This window comes from Magnolia sinica, chromosome 12 (assembly GCF_029962835.1).
Source record: "Magnolia sinica isolate HGM2019 chromosome 12, MsV1, whole genome shotgun sequence".
In the NCBI taxonomy this organism is placed as follows: domain Eukaryota; kingdom Viridiplantae; phylum Streptophyta; class Magnoliopsida; order Magnoliales; family Magnoliaceae; genus Magnolia; species Magnolia sinica.
In genome coordinates, this window is record NC_080584.1 from 54,098,904 (window position 1) to 54,117,381 (window position 18,478).

The following is an 18,478-nucleotide window of genomic DNA, read 5'->3' on the forward strand; positions in this document are numbered from 1 at the left end:
TTAGATCTGAACCATTGTTTATGATGGCCGTTGATTAGGATCTCTTCACTGCCTAGCCATTAGTTTATGTCTATTTCTGTTATTTAATCTAGACCATGAGGATCGGGTATTTGTTCGTTTTGGACAGCCATTTAGGAGCAGATCTAACCCACAAACTGAAGGATAGATTTGACAATTCTGAGGTCAAGCTCGACATTATTGATTCATTTGGGAGATGACCCTGGCTTTTACGTGGGTCAATGGACAAAAACATGTTGTGTATTTTGATCACTGGATTTGGTTAATTACACTTTGTCTAGCAAATTTGGGTTATTCTATCTATTCTTTTAGTTTAGATTAACTGAATATATGGGTAATTTATGTATACAAATGTTTTCATTAGTAAGAGGAATATTTTTTCTTAGAAGTAGATATGTATTTTAAATTTGGACATGTAATTTCGATACCGTACAATATCACACTTTAAAAACCTAACTGATTCATGAAAAAACCCAGAAATTTAGGGAAGGCAGGTTAAAGAGGATACACCCTTGGAAAGAAATAATCTCCCATCACTTACAATCGGAAGCGGATTGCGTACTGAGTAACTCAATACGGTAAGCATACTGAGTAAACTCCGTGGGCCCCTGTGTCATTCAGGCATTGTATCCACTCGGTCCATCTCTTTTAACACATAATTTTAGGCTTTATACCAAAAATGGAGTATATAAAATTTTCAAATGGACCACACCACCGGAAACTGTGTGAATTGAACATCTACCGTTGAAAAATTCTTGGGGACAACAGAGGTTTTAGATCAAGCTGATATTTGTGTTTTCCCTTCATCCATGTCCTTCTGATCTTAGAAACAGGTTGGATGACAAATAAACATCACTGGGGGTCTTAGAAAATTTTCAATGGTTGAAATCGATACTTCCACTTTTTCCAGTGGTATGGCCCACTTGAGCTTTGTATATGCATCAATTTTGGGTTGAACCCATAAAATGATCTGGAAAAACGAATGGACGGTGTGGATAAACCACATGCAATCGTGGTGGGCCCAACTGAGTTTACTCAGTACGATAAGAGCGACGTAATCTGATTTCCTTACAATCTGTAAGATTGGATTCTCCTCTAACAACAATCCACTAAAGAGCCTTATAAGCTCCATGAATGACAAAGACACTATCCTGTAATGAATTTTAAGAATATAAAAGAAAATAGACTAATAACATCAATAGGCTGATGGGAATTCTCATAGGAAGAATATAAGTTATTTACAATGGGCCTGAAATACTATTCATCCAGAGAATGTAGGCTCAAGAAGAACGACTGAACCGCAACCAAGCTTGCCTAATTAAATAAAATCATTGTTTCTTAGGTTGATTGAAACAATAACCAACTGCCGACTATATGACTAATACGACTATATGACTAATACGACCAATATGATTCTCATAATTCAAACCTTGGAAGGCAATATTACGTGGATGCTGACCAATAGGGAGGAGGCAACCTTGCATGCCACTGGTGCCACGCTGTATTTTTAACGCCCCAACTTTTCACCACCTGAGTACATACTTATGACTGAGAATTCCGAGTGTTAGTGAAATGAATGAATGAATACTTTATAGTTGCATCTTATTTCTTTGATGTTTTAAATCTTATTAATGAAGGTACCCATTTAAGAGAATAATACCAACCATATTATAAATCTAATTCCATTTAAATATAAAATTTCAACTAATTATTTAATGCTTAATCAGGTGTGAGCTTATTACGAATATCCGAATTCGCAACATGAAACATAAATAAAGCTAGATTAAAATGAAAACATCAACAACATAATCCCACATCACCCACAATCCTTCATAGGAAGATTATGTATCACCCATATCTTCAACCTGTGCATGTAACATCCCGAATTTTCATGGCCAGAGTTTATACTCGTGTCCGAGAAAATCGGGTATTAATAATATAAGAATTTGGATGTCTCAAGGTCTTGCCTTGATTTTCCTCTCATCTAAATCACATCAGTTACATTCGTAAAGGTAATCATCCATAAGAATAAAATCAACTATATTTATCATTCTATAATAAAAGAATAAAATAGATTTGTTAAATGCTCTCTCAATGGGAGCTTATTACAATATCTAAGTTGCGTAGCGGAAATATAACTAAAATAAATCATAAATTATTTTCCTATTCTATTTAGCAAAATCTTCTATTAGGAACTGGTCTTCTGGATGCTCAACCTGTACGTCACCTGCACCATCTGTACGGTTAGAGAGGGTCAATGCCCTACTCATAGTGAAGGTTATCCTTTAAGATTAACGATAATTCAAAAGATTCATAAAAGTAATGTAAAAGTTTTAATACGTCTTGTACTCCACTAATACGAGAAGTATCAATATGCACAACCAATATATATATATATATATATATACATGAATGCATGGTTAGTAAAGTGTGTGCAGCTCATCATACATAGTGATCATCACAATGTGAAATACAATTTATAAAAAATTCGGTTCGCCCAGTATCCCATAACTAAGGAGATTCGCCGGCATGTCCAACGCTACTGTGGATTTACGTGAATACTTCGAGGCGGTACAACACATGAGTCGGATGAATTACATGACACAATTTATTCATGGAGCAACTATTTGTGACATCCAATCCTAAAAATGATGTAACACACATTGCGAATTATTTACATCGATTTATGCACCACTACCCAAACTCATAGAATTACTCGTCGACCAAGAGGGTGTCTACCCAGAGCGCATTAAGTGCATGATATAATAATCGAATCACTAATTGTAATACTTTCAACACATCACTTGCATAAAAAAGAATGTAAACCGAATCACAGAGGTTTTGAAGTATTAAAGCACGTGCCTAAGACATAAAGGTGGATAGCACAAGGCTAATAAAAATAGAGAGGAGAGTAGCAATGGATAACTCAATAAAGAGGAGAGTGCAATGGCCAACACGACAAAGAGGAGAGTAGCAATGGCTAACTCAACAAAGAGAAGAGTGACAATGGCCAACTCATCAAAACGGAGAGTACATAGCAAGGGCTAACTCGACAATGTTGATAAAGGCAAGGACAAGGCTTGTATCCATCGCCCCACATAAAAATAATGAAGATCACTTGTAAATAAACATCATACCATAATTTTTAAAGGATAAATAATTGTTGGTGGTAAATTAACAATTGCAGGAAGAGAAATCATAATATTATGAAAGTATGTAAAGGAAAAATAGGACATAGTAAACTTAAATTTACTGTAAGCTTAAAGGATTCCCTCACCTTTGCTGTTTGTGTCTTATTCGAGTGTGAATTTACGTCGTAGAGTTGGAATCTTAACCTAGTGTTTTACAATCCAAATGGTTAGGTTTTGTACAAGTCTTCTTAATTGGTTATGGTTGTAGCTATATATAGGTTTAGGGGTTCTTGTGATTTAACCTTAACTCATCTTGACTCAATCCTTTATTCGAATTTCCTAGTTAAGTCGACTTGGTCCTGGGTGTTCTGGTTTGAGCCGATGGAAAAAGGAAAGGAAAGAGAATACTACGAGGAAGGAGGGGAGGTTTATGACCTACCACGGATCTGAGTTAACTTAGTGACTCAATGAGTTTTGAGGGTCGAATATTGCATATTAGACCACAGTTATTATCTGCTTTTATGAACATAATACTGTTTAACACCCTATTTTAATCGTGTTTGTGTTGCAAGGTAAATTTAGGAGTCTGGAATGAAAAAGGGTACTAAAAGCGTGGATTTAATGCTCAGACATCACCAAGGCAAGGGACGGACTCCAGAGGACCCATATCAAAGAAATTACATGCCAGATATCCAAGAAAATCAAGCCACTCATGTAAAATGGGCCTGAAATTCTTCGAGAAAGCAAAATCACAAGGTTTCCACTATCCGTTCGGCTTGAAACTTCATATATGGCTTGAAGACCATAAATTAACCGTACATGTAAAATTTCAATCATTGGATTCCTGTAGAAGTGGCCCAATAGTCAAATTAGCCACCAAATATCTGATTTAGGGCGCACTTGACATCTGTATATGTTTCAATTTCGGTCTCAACCCTTTAAAAGAGGTGAAAAAACAGATGGACAGAGTGGATCACTCACAAGCATCATAGTGGACCCCACAAGGGGGGGGGGGGGGGGTGCAAGTGTACAGGCGGTGCACTCCTACTGTGTACCGAATCCGTAAAAGGGTCAGCGACCGCTGACCCGAGCCATCTTTAAAAACGGAAATCTCTGTTTTTCTTCTTTCGCCAGCGTCCGCACGGACGATTTTAGTGGGCCACCATCATCATTGGGTTAGTTGATCTGAATCGACCATCATGCAGAGGGGGAAAAAATATTCAAATCCATGTTGACCTCTGGCACCGATGCACTCACATGTGCCGGCCTCAGCGACCAGAAGAAGACTACCCTGTAACGCTCAAAATAGTTGCAGCGTGATTATTTCCTTGGGCCGCATCAATGACAATCCAAAACCGCCCATATTCAAATGAAATTTCGTTACAAATAAAATAGACGGAGTAGATTTCACATTTAATGCTGATCATGGGCCCACCAACCTTCACAGTGTAAAAGATTACGCATGCTCTGTTTGTCGATCATCTGTGAAGTTCGGCCACTGTGGGACATTGTACGTACACGATTGCTGTCAGATCTTCTATCTGGACCGTTCAAATAAAGCCCAAGGTGGGGCCAACGACCACCAAGAAGGCATAATAGGTTTTTGTTGATCATGGAGGTTCTTCCACAGTAAAAAACGCAAACCGAGTTGTGGTTTCCTGCGCACGTAAACTTCTTGCTACGCACGCACATGCAACTGACTCTCCTCTTTTTGTCTATAAAAGGGAGAGGGCTGGGATGTGCAAGGGAGAGCGAGGTAGGGGGCAGTCATGGAGGCATCATCAGTGAGAGCCGTGATCGGACGTGAAGGAGGAAAGTAAAAGAGAGAGATCAAACGGCCTTCTTCACAGTTTTCTTTTATTCTTTTTCCTTAATTTCTTTTCCTAAGAGAATTTATCTAATCCTAGCTATGGTTAGCTAAACCTTTTAGCTAGGGTTAAGAGGTGAAGCTTGTAGCATGATTGAGACGTTTGCTTGGTTTTGATTCATGTTTTGTTGAACTCCTTTGGATACTAGTTTGATTATGAAAGTATACTTTTAGTGTTTAATGGTTAATTGTGACTTAAATTACAATGGATTTGCGATAGCTGTAAGTATGTTTTTCATTATTGAGATTGTGAAATTAGTAAGACCTGTTGTTCTTCATCGCCCCATGTGCATGGTAGGGTGACGGAATCCTTCCTAACCTTCACAATTCTCTTATGATTGGTTGTGAGATTAGTAAATTGTTGTTATTTGCCATTGTCTCCTGGGCATGGTTAGGTGACGGAATCACTTCCAAATCTTCACCACTTTTATCTATTGATGATTAGATCCATGAGAAGTTCAGAGATCTGACAAATCTTTTCTTACCAATTGGATAGGATAAGACTCTGATTCCAGTTGTGTCCTTGAATCATTGTAAGGTAGCTTCCCAATTGCTACAAGTGGATCCTTGGCACCTTAGTTTCCCACCTTTGAATTTTATAAGTTCTAGATAAATAGTTCACAATTATTCTCTTAAAAATTTCTTGATTTATATTACATCTTCGCCTAGTTTTAGATCTAATTACTTTAAGAATACGTACAAGGTACAGTCCTTATGGATTCGACCTCGGTCTTACTGAGATTTTATTTTTTTTAATTTTTTTCGATCTTACTGAGATTATTACTACATCACAACCCTATACTTGGGGTGTGAACAGTGAGTGCAATGCAAGCTCCGCTGGCCCCCTTTTCTTCTTGTTGTTGTTGGCTTTTCCCTTTCTTTCTCCCCTTCTTTCTCTCTTCCTTCTTTCTCTTTTCTGGACATGAAATCAGGTTGTTATTTATAGTTATCCAACACTAGCGAGAGAGGAGTTTTAGTCGGGCAGTATCTGTCTTTCACACTCTGTTTACACATCAGAGTTTTCACAATCGGCCTGTGTGTGGGCCTCGAATCGTGGAGTAGGTGTAATGCTAAATCCCATCAGGTTGCTGGGGTAGATTTCTCTGAAGATGGGCCACCCAGTGTACATCTTTGATCATTCTTAGATGTCTGTTCTTAATCTTTATCGACCAACATTTGATCGATAGTAGGTCACTATTTTAATGACAGATTGATTCACGGCTTCTCTTAGTTTAAATCTTTCTTTTCAGACGGTCTGCAGTGGCCTTCCGACGATCCCTGGCCTATAGGGCTCGGGATCCGATCATGTCACTTGTAGTTTTCTGGGATCTTGCGAACAAGACTCCTAGTTTCGGAGATCTTGCGAACGAGACTCTCGGGAGCGCGTTTAGCATGAGGAAATCAGTGGAAATCATAACCTCTGTTCTTCTCTTCTTCTTCGGTTGACTAGGGTGGGATCGGAAGTCTTCTCACTGAAGTTTGGATAACTCATATTAAAGTCAAGGTCCAAGCGTTGGTTGCCCTGCATGTGGAAGTCAGACTGCGTCCATTTTCTCCACCATTTGCGAAAGGAAAAATTTCGGCTCCCTGTTGTAGTCGGTGGGGTCCAGTTATGATGATCTTTCGAGAGATTAGCTTCATTCATTTTCTTTGTAAGGTCAAGTTAGGCCATGAGTCAAGATCTGAATTGGATCTGAGTTTTGGGTGGGCCACACTGCTAGTTGACGTGGTGATTTATTCGCTTATCGCTGTGAGTACGCGTGTGTGCATGAATACACATGGGCGGCATGATTTTGTTCGGTCTGAGCTCCCCAACATGATGGACGAATTAGAATGACTATATGATCTAAGGTGATGGGTAATAAACGATGCCAGCAGACGGCTTTCCGTTCAAATCTTCTTGTAGGTGGGAAAACAGGAAAATAGAGAGAGAACTCTCTCTTTCTTTTGGAAAGTGCAAGTCAAACTCGGTTTGACCATGCGAGGGATTTTAATGCACTGCCGATACGTGTTCTATGCACACAGACCTTGTGTATGGGGCCCACAGTAATGTTTAGGGGAATCTACTTCGTCCATTTGCTTTGTCAATTCTTAATACAACCAGTCTTAGAGTATAGGGTGTATATGGGTCTTAAGTGGGCCATACTAATAGATTGCTCCACTAGTCTAAATTATGGATCGTAAAAGTGCATCACCTACACCTGTATGGTCGCAAAAAGTCAACGCCCTACTCATTGTGATGGTCGTCCTTTAAGATTAACAATAATTTAAGTGATTCATTATAACAAAATTATAAGGGTTTCGATACACATCATATTCCACTATTACGATTGGTATCAATATGCGCAACCAAATATACATGAATACATGCCTAGCATAGTGTGTGTAGCTCATCATACATAGTGACCATCACATTTTGGAATATAATTCATAAAAATTCAGCTTGCTCCATATCCCATAACTATAGAGATTCATCGGTGTGTCTAACACTACCGTGGATTTACCTAACAACATAAGACAATACAATATATGGATTGAATGAATTATGTAACATGATTTGTTCATGGAGTGACTAATTGTGACATCCAATCCCAGAAAAGTAATATAACACGCGTTGCACATCACTTACATTGATGTGTGCATTGCTACCTAAATCCAAGGATTTACACAACGACCAAGAGGGTCACTACCTGGAGTGTATTACATCCACAATAAATACATATAAGTCACTAGTTGTGAGACGTTCAATACATCACTTGCATTAATAGGGAAATAAGTTGAATCATGTGAGTTTTAGAATTTCAAAAGACATGTCCAAGCCATAAAATAAGGGAAGTAGCACAAGGTTGCCCTAATAAATGATAAAAGTAGCAATAATCTAACTAAATAAAAGAGAAAAGTAACATTAAGTGAACTGAACAAAAATAAGGACATATGAGTAAAAGCCAACTCATATAGAGTGGAACCACACATCGTTCTCAAAATTGACAAAGGACAAAGCTTGTATACATCACTCCTCATGAATTCATAAAAAGTCCAACAGTATCTTCACAGAGAAATTAATATGAAATTATAATAAAATAAACCCCAAATATGGAATTATAATAAAATAGAATAGTTTAAACACTCCAAAGTAAATCCATAGCATAATAGTATGATTTTGGGTCAAACAGGTCACTTGATATGTTCAAATTATTCCAAAAGTGAGTCCCGCTGCCCTAATGTTTAAAATATGAATTTTATGTCAGATTAATGTCATTAAAATCATAAAATTTGCTGACATAACTATCCGGTCTATTAGATGTGTAAACTATGCACTGTTCGAGACCCGGACGAGTGTAGTTTTACGATTTAACGCATAGTTTTGTGATCTGACCCACAAAATATGTCCAACATGATTAAAAACATATCTCAAACATAATTTCAACATGGATAAACAATTTATGATTATCCAACAACTTATTAATATAGAAATCACATTAAAAATCAAACTATACACAACTTTAAAGTAAAAATAGAAGAACTATATAAAAATTCAACTTAAGTTGATTTAAGCTTAAAAAAATATCTCACCCTTAGCCTTAGATATAAACCCTAGGTAGATGTCAATGTAGGAGGGCTTTTACATGATTCACGGCATCGCTCAGGAAAGAGGGAAACAGCATATGTGTAGAGAAGGAAGAGAAGGGAGGAGGGTCTAGGCTTCGATGTCTATCTCTCTCTCTTTCTCTCTCACTCTCTCTACCTTGGACATGGGAAGGTGGTGTGCATGGGTTTTTGAGTAGAGAAGGGGCGTACAACCCCTTTTTTTATTGGAGTAAGTTTGAGAGGGGGTGTGTCTGTAACGCCTTGAAAATTGAGGGTCGAGCAGAAGCTCAGCTCCCAAGTTCCAACGCATCACTTAAGCAACATAGATAATGATGATTGAATGTTGTTCATATTAGTGCATTAAACATGAGTAGGATTATACCAAAACAACATATCATACTCAAGAGACAGTTAAATTTCGCAAGTGGAAGACTGTGATAAATATATAAAATATATAAACTGTCGCAAGTCTCCAGATTGTAAACATGTTACCAGGCTAAATATATACATGTATACTCCAAAAATGGACAAAATGAATATACATGGTGTTTCAAAAGTACAAAATAACAAGTGTAATGGCATCTAATCAGCATCCCTGTAACCCCGTCGATCAGAACATGTCTACATAGACCCGCCTGATAGCTGCATATAGGAGAAACCCTCCTCATCATCATAAAAGTTCGGCTCCGCCTCATACACATCGCCATCATCTGAAACTAAAATAGGGTCTGATGGGTGTTTAAAACACCGTCCCGTAACGTGGGAGTGAGTGATCAACTCAGTGGAACAATAAGGCAAAGGTTAACATGTTATTAATTCAGTCAAGCAGTAATGATAAAGCAATATAATCGAACATCCCTAAGTACTCTGATTAATGCAGGAATAGTATGAACAAATGATGCATGCCCTCGCCTGCAATCCCTCAGCGATCTTCATCTAACGGTCGCGCATGTCAGTCACTTCCTTATACTCTCTACACATCGCCAAACGGCACATACAATGCGGTGCATGAGTATGATTACCAAGTTCTTATTAGTCCTTTTCATACAGCAGGATTGGGAAGCTAAGGTACCTCCCTTATATCAATTCCCAAATGATGATCCATTCTAAGGTCGTCAGTCCTAGTAAATCTCATACGATGTTACGGTTCTAGGTCGCTACAAAGGGCTCATCACCTGTGTAGGCCTAGTTTGTACTCTGGTTGCTACGGAAAGACTCGTCGCCTCAACGCAATCTCTGAGTACACTCGAGGTCACTACCACCCACACCCTACCAACTGGCAGTCTATTTTCGAAGGCTTGTCACCAATCCGACTAGGGACCACAGCCAGGCTGCGTAAGGGTAGGTCGACAGCTAGAATACAGTGCCCATATCACCGTATTCGGCTCACGAGTTTGGGTTGCTCACTGATCACTACGGGGAGGCTCGTCACCCCAGCGTAGGCCGACAGCTCGATCACGGTGTCCCATACCACCATGTCCGGCTCATGAGTCTTAGCGGATCGAGGTACCAAGGTTAAAGGAATTTTTCACTGGTAAGTTTGGTACTTTAGATTCAAGCAGTAGCGTCCATACATGGTGAACATACATCGGGTCAATTGGGTTACTTGACGAGCTCGACTGGTATGAGCGTACGCTGAATTAATCGACAAGGTACCATTGTCGACGATCATCGTACGACTCGGATTCACCAAACGCATCAATTGTGGCGAGACTAATGCGACCACTCAAATAGGAATTGTTACCGATTGCTTGGACTACATAGTAGTCCCAATCATATTCAAATAAAGCATATGGAGACATGTGATAATCATATAAGCATTTAGCGAACATTTCCAACATGAATCTTATTCGAGCATTTCATCTAACACATTGCACATATTGCCATATATTGCATTTCATCCATAAATTTACATAATCGGAATTTAGGTTACATGAAGGAAACTATACATATAGATAAGGTAGTTGAGAATTCTATCTCAACACCCTTATTAAATACAGTTCAACGAACAATATCTCATTCAGACATTTTATCAATCACATAGAACATGTTATTATACATGTGTATTTTATACATAAACCACGTAGTTGAAATTATGACTACATGGAGGAATTATATACCTAGGTAAGGTAGTTGGAAAATCTTATCTCGATGCCCTAAATATATACAATTCATTGGATCATTTCTCATTCCAACATTTCATCAAACACTTAGTTTACACATTTCATCATATATGAAATAAATTAGTTATAACCTATATTATAGCCAATCCTTCTACCAAGGAGTTGCCACTCATACAACAAGCATGTATTCTCAAACAATAATCATGGCAAGGAGAAATCATAATTTCATATTCATTTAAGCATTTCAACAAACACATGGAAGGCATTAAAATTAACATAGTTTACATATATGTGTAATATACGGGAAACATCGCATCTAATCACATATGACAGTAATCAAGTCAGTCATAAACCATTACTGACATTGAAGGCCTTGAAAACCATAACCTAAATGTTTATAGTCCGCACATTTCACCGATAAACGCGTAATGAACTCAGTTTAAACACTAAGTCTTTGTTTACGGCACAACGGCAACATAGCATGAAACAGGTCAGCTATTTCACCATTTACTCTACCTGAATACTTAAAACAGATTAGGGTTAGGATTTCTTACCCAAGTACGGAGTCAGAATCACCTGTATAGCGATACAGAAATGGCAGTTGAGTGCGTGGAGTAGCGGAATTGAATCCCAAGAAGAATCTCCAACTCTCACTCTCACTTTCTCTCTTTTCCCTTTTCTTTTCTCTCCTCTCTCTCCTAGGGTTTCTCAAATTCGTATGAGGTGAGAGAGAGAGGGTTTAAGGTCCTCATATAGGCCCATGACTGATGGAAATGGCCCCAGGGCCAAGGTATACTTAGGTTATATCCAAATACGGACTGTTCAGGTCCAACGGAGCACTTTTGGTGGCCCCTTTTCCATGTATGGTCGGACTTAAGCTTCCTGACCATGGATCTAGGTCAGGCTAAGTTTTCGTTCCGATTGAGTTTACAGATCGACCGTGGCGGACCAGTTTCAGTTCAACGGTCACGAGCACTCGATCAGGGCCACGAGTGCATTGCCATGTATGAGACATTTTCCCTAATTCGAGGGTGTATTTGGGTCAGATTCTGATGGTCTGAATCCTTATATTTGTCCCGTAAGCGACACGACTCAGATTACTTAAATTCGAATTTTATTTCTAAAGATATCCACGTTTCTCACGCACTTCGCTCCAGACTTAAGTTGTGCATTTTTGGGTATCATTAGGACTTGATTTTCGAGGTGGATGTCAAGTCCAGTGAGACGGTCCTAATCATATCGTTTCAATGTGCTCCCGAGAGCAAACGGGATTATGGATTGATCCTAAGTTTTAGGGTATTGTAGCGGTATCGATTCTACTCGTTTTGGGTCTTGCAGTTTGTATTTAAAGTGATTAGGGCCCATTGCACAGAGAATCTAGTTTAGTGATAAATTAATTCTCATTTAGTTTCTAAAGGATTTGGTCCTATTTGATTTCTGCCTGAGGTGGTACTTGGGCCTTTGTAGTTTGTATAGAAAGTGATCTAAGCTATTAATACTTAACTAAATTACATCCTAATTATAACAGAATAAGGTCCTAGGGCAGTTCTACATCCAAGGACGTCCATTGCCAAGTTGGAAAAAATCTGGGATGTTACAGTGTCACATCTCACTTGAATTAGGTTTCTTAAATTTATCTTTTCTGTTGACTTTTCTTTAAATCTAATGTATTAATGGTGTCGGGGGTGTTGAATAAGGCCAAGATACATGATTTTCCTGATTATCCGAAATTTAGATTGGCCTATCTTGAAAATTCTCCTAGCGGGTGACAAAATAGACTTAATCTCAATTAACGGTCCACGCTTAATGATTAGGGCCCAATTTGAAAAAAAAAATGTGTAGTTAAGATAGACAAACGATTGGACAAATTTTGGTGGTTGATTGACAATGGAAATGCCTAAATCTAAAATTTCACTTGTTGCACTGAAATGAATAAATTGGCTTTAAGGTGATCATTATTCAATAGTGTAAGATAATAGATCGGGGTCTAAATTTTGTATAATCTCTTAGTTGTGTGAGGTCAAAGTGTGGTCCAAATTTGAGTTATGATTGATGGTATAAGGTACTTCAATTGGAATGTCCAGATTTAGAAAGTATTAATAAGCTTAAAACAGTTAACTTCACACCTACCAAAAAGCCTACTAAGGTGTGGTTTTCATATTTCATACTCATTCTATATGAGGGGCAATCTAAGTCGTTCATATGAAGGAAATATCCTACTACGACTACCCATGTGCTTTCCCCACCAATAGATACCAAAATCAATTATTAAGGGGTTGATTTGTCAACTGGGATACTTTTATAATGATCTAAGGTCTGAAATTTGAATATGTGTGTGTGTGTGTGTGTGGTTAATTTATGATATATAGCTATTGTATAAATTTTCATATCAAACGAATCATGAGAACCATGTGGTATCAAATTAAAGGGTCTAGGATGGGTAGGATGCCATACGAACATGAAAGGTTGGAAGGCATTCAATGGGTGGAATGTAACTTATTGTCCACCCATGGACTTGAGACCTTTCTTTCTCCTTTCTTGAAAGGCCATGCACCAAAAACTTCCAAGATGGAAAGGTCCTTGCAATAGATTTTTCAGAAGGGAAATGCCGCAATAGTTGGGACTAAACTGGGAAAAGGCCCAACCATGTGCTCCATTTATAGGTGAGTAAAAAAACTGCCAAGATACTCTTCAAACTCACAAGCCAATACATCATTTGAGCTTGCGATAACCAGCTTAAATAGCGAGCTCAATGCTACATTTTTTTGGCACGCATAAGATGGAGAAAGGCTCGCTCATAGTACTCATAAGAATGTTTGGAAAACCACCACACGTTTGAGTGGAGAGAGCTTTTCATATATATTCATTTACAGATTGTATAATATAGTAATTACACATAAATGTTGATAACAAAATAAATGAAAAGAATTAGCTAAACAAGATCATATAATTGAGGGTCAATGGATACACATATGGAAGGCCTTAGATTAAGGCAGAGGATCCTCAACAACCACCCCATGCTTGAGTGGTAAGAATTTGGATTGGAAAAATTGAAAGAGAGGCCTAGTCACACTTTTGGTGAAGATATCGGCAACTTTAAGTGAGAGGGCACATACTGTGTGCAAAGATTGCTGACAAAAAGTTCACAAACAAAGTGGTAGTCTAACTCAACATGCTTGGCCCGCTTGTGAGAAATAGGGTTGGAGCTCAAAAAAATAGCACTCTTGTTATCACATAATAGAAGAGGTCGTTGTGGAAGAGAAACTTTAAGGTCACGAAGGAGATGCGTGAGCCAAAGAATTTCGGCGGTAGTGAGAGCAAGGGCATGATATTCAGACTCACAGTTGGAACGAGAAATAGTAGGTTGCTTCTTAGCACTCCAGGAAACCAAATTTTCGCCAAGGTAAATAGAAGAACTAGAGGTAGAGCGACGAGTATCAGGATAACCTGCCTAATCGGCATCAGAGTAACCAACTAAAGCACCAGGAGCAGCGGATGGATGAAAAGTGAGGCCAAAATGCAATGTGCCCTTAACATAGCGAAGAATGCGCTTTATAGCAAGAAAGTGGTTTTCAGTCGGAGAGTGTAGAAATTGACTGACAGAGTTTATAACATGAGCAATATCAGGATGCGTGATAGTCAAATACTGGAGAGCACCAACAAGAGATCTATAAAGAGTGGGATCTGAAAATAGAGGACCATAAGAAGACAGATTCTGGAAAACAACCATGGGAGTGTGAACAGGCTTGCTGTCAAGTAACTGAGCCCGCATGAGAATGTCCCGTGCATATTTCAGTTGACTGATAAAAAGACCATCAGTGGTGGGTGTAGCTTCAAGACCAAGAAAGTAACTAAGAGAACCCAAATCCTTAGTAGCGGACTCAGAATTGAGCTTACAAGTCAAGATGGCAAGAAGAGAGGAGTTGTTGCCTGTAATAATGATGTCGTCAACGTAAAGAAGCAAATAAATAATGTCAGACTGCCTGTGAAAGACAAAGAGTGATGTGTCTGCACGACCGCAATAAAAATCAAGGTGAATGAGGAAAGAATTGAATTGCTGAAACTAGGCACGAGGGGCTTGTTTTAGGCCACAAAGAGCTTTCTTCAACTGACAAACATAATTAGGGAAGTGGGGGTCAATGTACCCAGGAGGCTGTTCCATATAGACATGTTCAGTAAGATGACCATTGAGAAACATATTCTTGACATCAAGTTGGCGGAGAGGCCATTTGTTAGTCACAGCAACAGAGAGTACAACTCAGATAGTGGTAGCCTTGATGACAGGGCTAAAAGTGTCAATGTAGTCAAGACTAGGTACCTGTGTGTAGCCCTTGGCAACAAAGTGGGCTTTGAGACACTCGATAGATCCATTGGGCAAGTATTTGTTCCGAAACACCCATTTGGAACCCACAATGTTGGTGTTGGCAAGTCAAGGGACCAAAATCCAGGTACGATTATTTTGAGGGCTTGAATTTCTTCATCCATGGTAGCTAGCCAAGCAGGATTCTTAGCAGTAGATTTGAATCCTTTAGGCTCAATGGACACAAGGAGAGTAGAGAGAAGACCAGAGGACCCTAAGAGAGCAAGATTCGCTGGGTGGCGAGGTTTAAAAATACCATCTTTGGCTCGTGTGATCATAGGATGAGAACCTAGTGAAATAGCCATAGCAGGAGCAGTGTTAGGCAGGTCAATGGTGGGCTGAAGAGAAGCTAGGCTAGGATCCGAGTGATGCAAGGATGGACCTGCAAGAGAATTATCAGCTTGCAAAGACTCATCCACTGGATTAGTACAAATAACACACGGGCTAAATCCAGATTGAGCAATATGCTGGGAATGTGGCGCAGGGGAAGATGGGGGCAGTTTTGTATGGGGAAGACTTGGTTTTAGAAAATTTGAAAATTAAAGGGAGGATATGGGTTGAGCCTCGGAGGTATCTAGGAAGGGAAAGTGATTTTCATCAAATTGAGCATGTCGGGAGATATATAGCCTTGAGGTGGTGGGGTCAAGACAACGGAACCCCTTATAAAAGGAGTGTAACCCAAAAAAAATGCAAGGAATACTATGGGGGAAAAATTTGCTAGGCATACGATCACGTAAACAAGAATAAACATGACAACCAAAAGGATGAAAATTTTCATAATTTGGAGAGGAACCATATAGAAGCTCAAGGGGGGACTTACCTCCAAGAAGTGGAGTGGGCAAACGGTTGATGATGTAGGCTGCAATGCTAAAGGCGTCAACCCAGAAGCGAGGAGAAGTGTGGGACTGGAAAAGTTGGGCCAAGCCGGTTTCAGTCACATGATGGTGTTTTCTTTCAGCGCGACCATTTTAGGCAGGAGTATATGGATAAGAGAGTTGATGATGAATGCTAGAGGTACGAAGGTCGACTTTAAAGTAGTTGCTAGTAAATTCTACACCATCGTCACTTTGAAAAATTTTGATACGAGTAAAATGTTGATTTTCCATAAAATTTTGAAATTAAATAAAGGTATTATAGAAGTCAGATTTTAATTTCAATGGATAAAGCCAAGTGAAACGAGAATAATCATTAACGAATAAAACATAATAGGCAAAACCCAAATTGATTTTACGAGTGAAGGCCCCTACATATCATAATGAATAAGATCTAACACATTAGACAACCTATGTTCATTACGAGAATAAAGCAAACGGTGATTCTTTGCAAGTTCGCATGTACTTCATAACGCAGGAGATGGCAATAAAGAAGTAAGATAAAGCTATCTTTTAAAAAAAAAAAAAAATTAAAAAGAGATAACAGAATGATGCACATGTCCAAGGCGAGCATGCCATAGATCATACGAAGCATGAAGACACTTATTTGTAAGGACATAAATAAAAGCGGAATTGCCATGCTCTAGCACATATAAGCCTCCATCTCGTTTACTAGTTGCCACCACCCTTCTTGTTTGGTGATTCTGAATAGTGAAAAAATTATGAGTAAATGTAACGGTCAAAGGAAAATCATTCGTTAATTTACTAATGGATAAAAGATTTTTAGTGAGGTAAGGGACAACCAAAACATCTAACAGTTGAAGATCTGGGGAAGGTGAAATTTGACCAGTGTAGGTAATGGGTAGGGACGTACCATTCCCGATAATAACACAATCCTTACCTGTGTAGGTGGTAGAGTGGTCCAAAGTTGAGTGGGCTGGAGTCATGTGGGCCGAAGCCCCTGTGTCCAAGAACCAGTCCGTGGCTTCATTTCCAAACAAAGAGCACGAAGAGTTGAAAGCTTCTACAAGTTGCGCTAAGGGTTCATCCCGATCATATCGTTGCCTGCACCGATCTGCATAGTGACCTTCCAAGCAGAAAATTTGGCAGCATGGTGGATGGAAACCTTAGGTGGTGTTGGCACAGCCCTGTCTGTGACTGAAAGACTCACTGCTGGAGCCATTTGCGTAGCCACGTATGTGGCGAGAAGAGCTACCCCCGTGATGAGAAGAGCCATCCTCGCGATGAGAAGAGATCTGGGTAGCAGTGAACGCTGCATCTGAGGGCGCCAGAGTCTCTAGAGATTTTTTGAAAAAGTTTAAAACTCTTAGCTTTGGACACAAGATCCGGGAAGCAAGGGAGGGGTGTTTGTGTCATTTGGGCAGTAGAGAAACTGTACATATCGGGCCCTAGGCCACGAAGAAACCAGTGAACTTTGTCGGTTCCATCAACAAGGCGACCGATTGCCTGAAGCTGATTGCATAAGGCCTTGAAGGCAAGGGCATATGCAGTGACTGAATGGGCGTTATGCTTCATCAATTGGAGGTCATCTTTGAGGCGAATTTTACGGGCCTTGGAGTGGTGGCTGAAGGTGTTCTCTAGGGCAGTCCAGGCCTCGCGGCATGTGGAGAGGCCGACGGCTTCAGCCATTGCTTCCTCTGCGAGGGAGGAGATGATAAGGCTAAGAAGGCACTGGTCGATTGCTTTTCACGCCAGGTGTTTGTCATTTGGTGTCTGAAAGGTGTGGCAGCACAAGGTTGCCATCCACATGACCCAGCAAACCTTGGCTCTCGAGAAGTGGAAGAAGTTGGCTCTTCCATAGGAGATGGTTGGAGGAGGAGAGCTTGATGGTAACCATGTGGATCATGGTATTGAAGGGAAAAAGGGTGGGAGAGGAATCAGAGGCCACTGGGGATTGTAGGATGCTAATCTACTCTGATAACATAAGAATGTTTGGAAAACCACCGCATGTTTGAGTGGTGAGAGCTTTTCATATATATTCATTTACAGATTGTATAATATATTAATTACACATAAATTTTGATTGCAAAATAAATGGAAAGAATTACTAAACAAGACCCTATAATTGAGGGTCAATGGATGCACATATGGAAAGCCTTAGATTAAGGCAGAGGATCCTTAGCAACTCGGCCTCTTTTCCTCACCATGAAATGATCTAGATTGTTCGTACACGGGATACATTGTAAGATTTACATAGTCCGACAAATCACATGGGCTACATTGCAAGTAAATGGGGTCGCCGTTGCTTTGGCGCGTTTGGGCGGTGATTCTTAATTGAGAAAAGACTACCGGGTTTTCAATCAGCTCCCAGTCCGTATTTGCGGGTGCCTTTTCCTCGACAAACCTGGGTTGGGTTCCTTGTGGGATGTTTAACCTGTTTGATTTTCTACCTCAATTGTAATTACTAATGTAAAAGTGTATCTTTCCAACGTTGACTTTACCGGTAACTTTTAAAAAACTTAAATGAGAAATTTGTAAAATAAATATGGGGCCACCAT

At 39.5% G+C, this 18,478-nt stretch overlaps 1 protein-coding gene across 1 annotated transcript; it reads right to left on the reverse strand.

The window, feature by feature from the left end:
- Positions 1 to 14,178: 14,178 nt before the first annotated feature.
- LOC131220069 (uncharacterized mitochondrial protein AtMg00810-like) lies at positions 14,179 to 14,897 on the reverse strand. The gene is made up of 2 exons (XM_058215042.1): positions 14,873 to 14,897; positions 14,179 to 14,735 (listed from the first exon to the last, which is right to left on the reverse strand). The coding sequence occupies exons 1-2, from the start codon at positions 14,895 to 14,897 to the stop codon at positions 14,179 to 14,181; spliced, it is 582 nt and encodes a 193-aa protein (XP_058071025.1).
- Between the last annotated feature and the right edge of the window lie 3,581 nt (positions 14,898 to 18,478).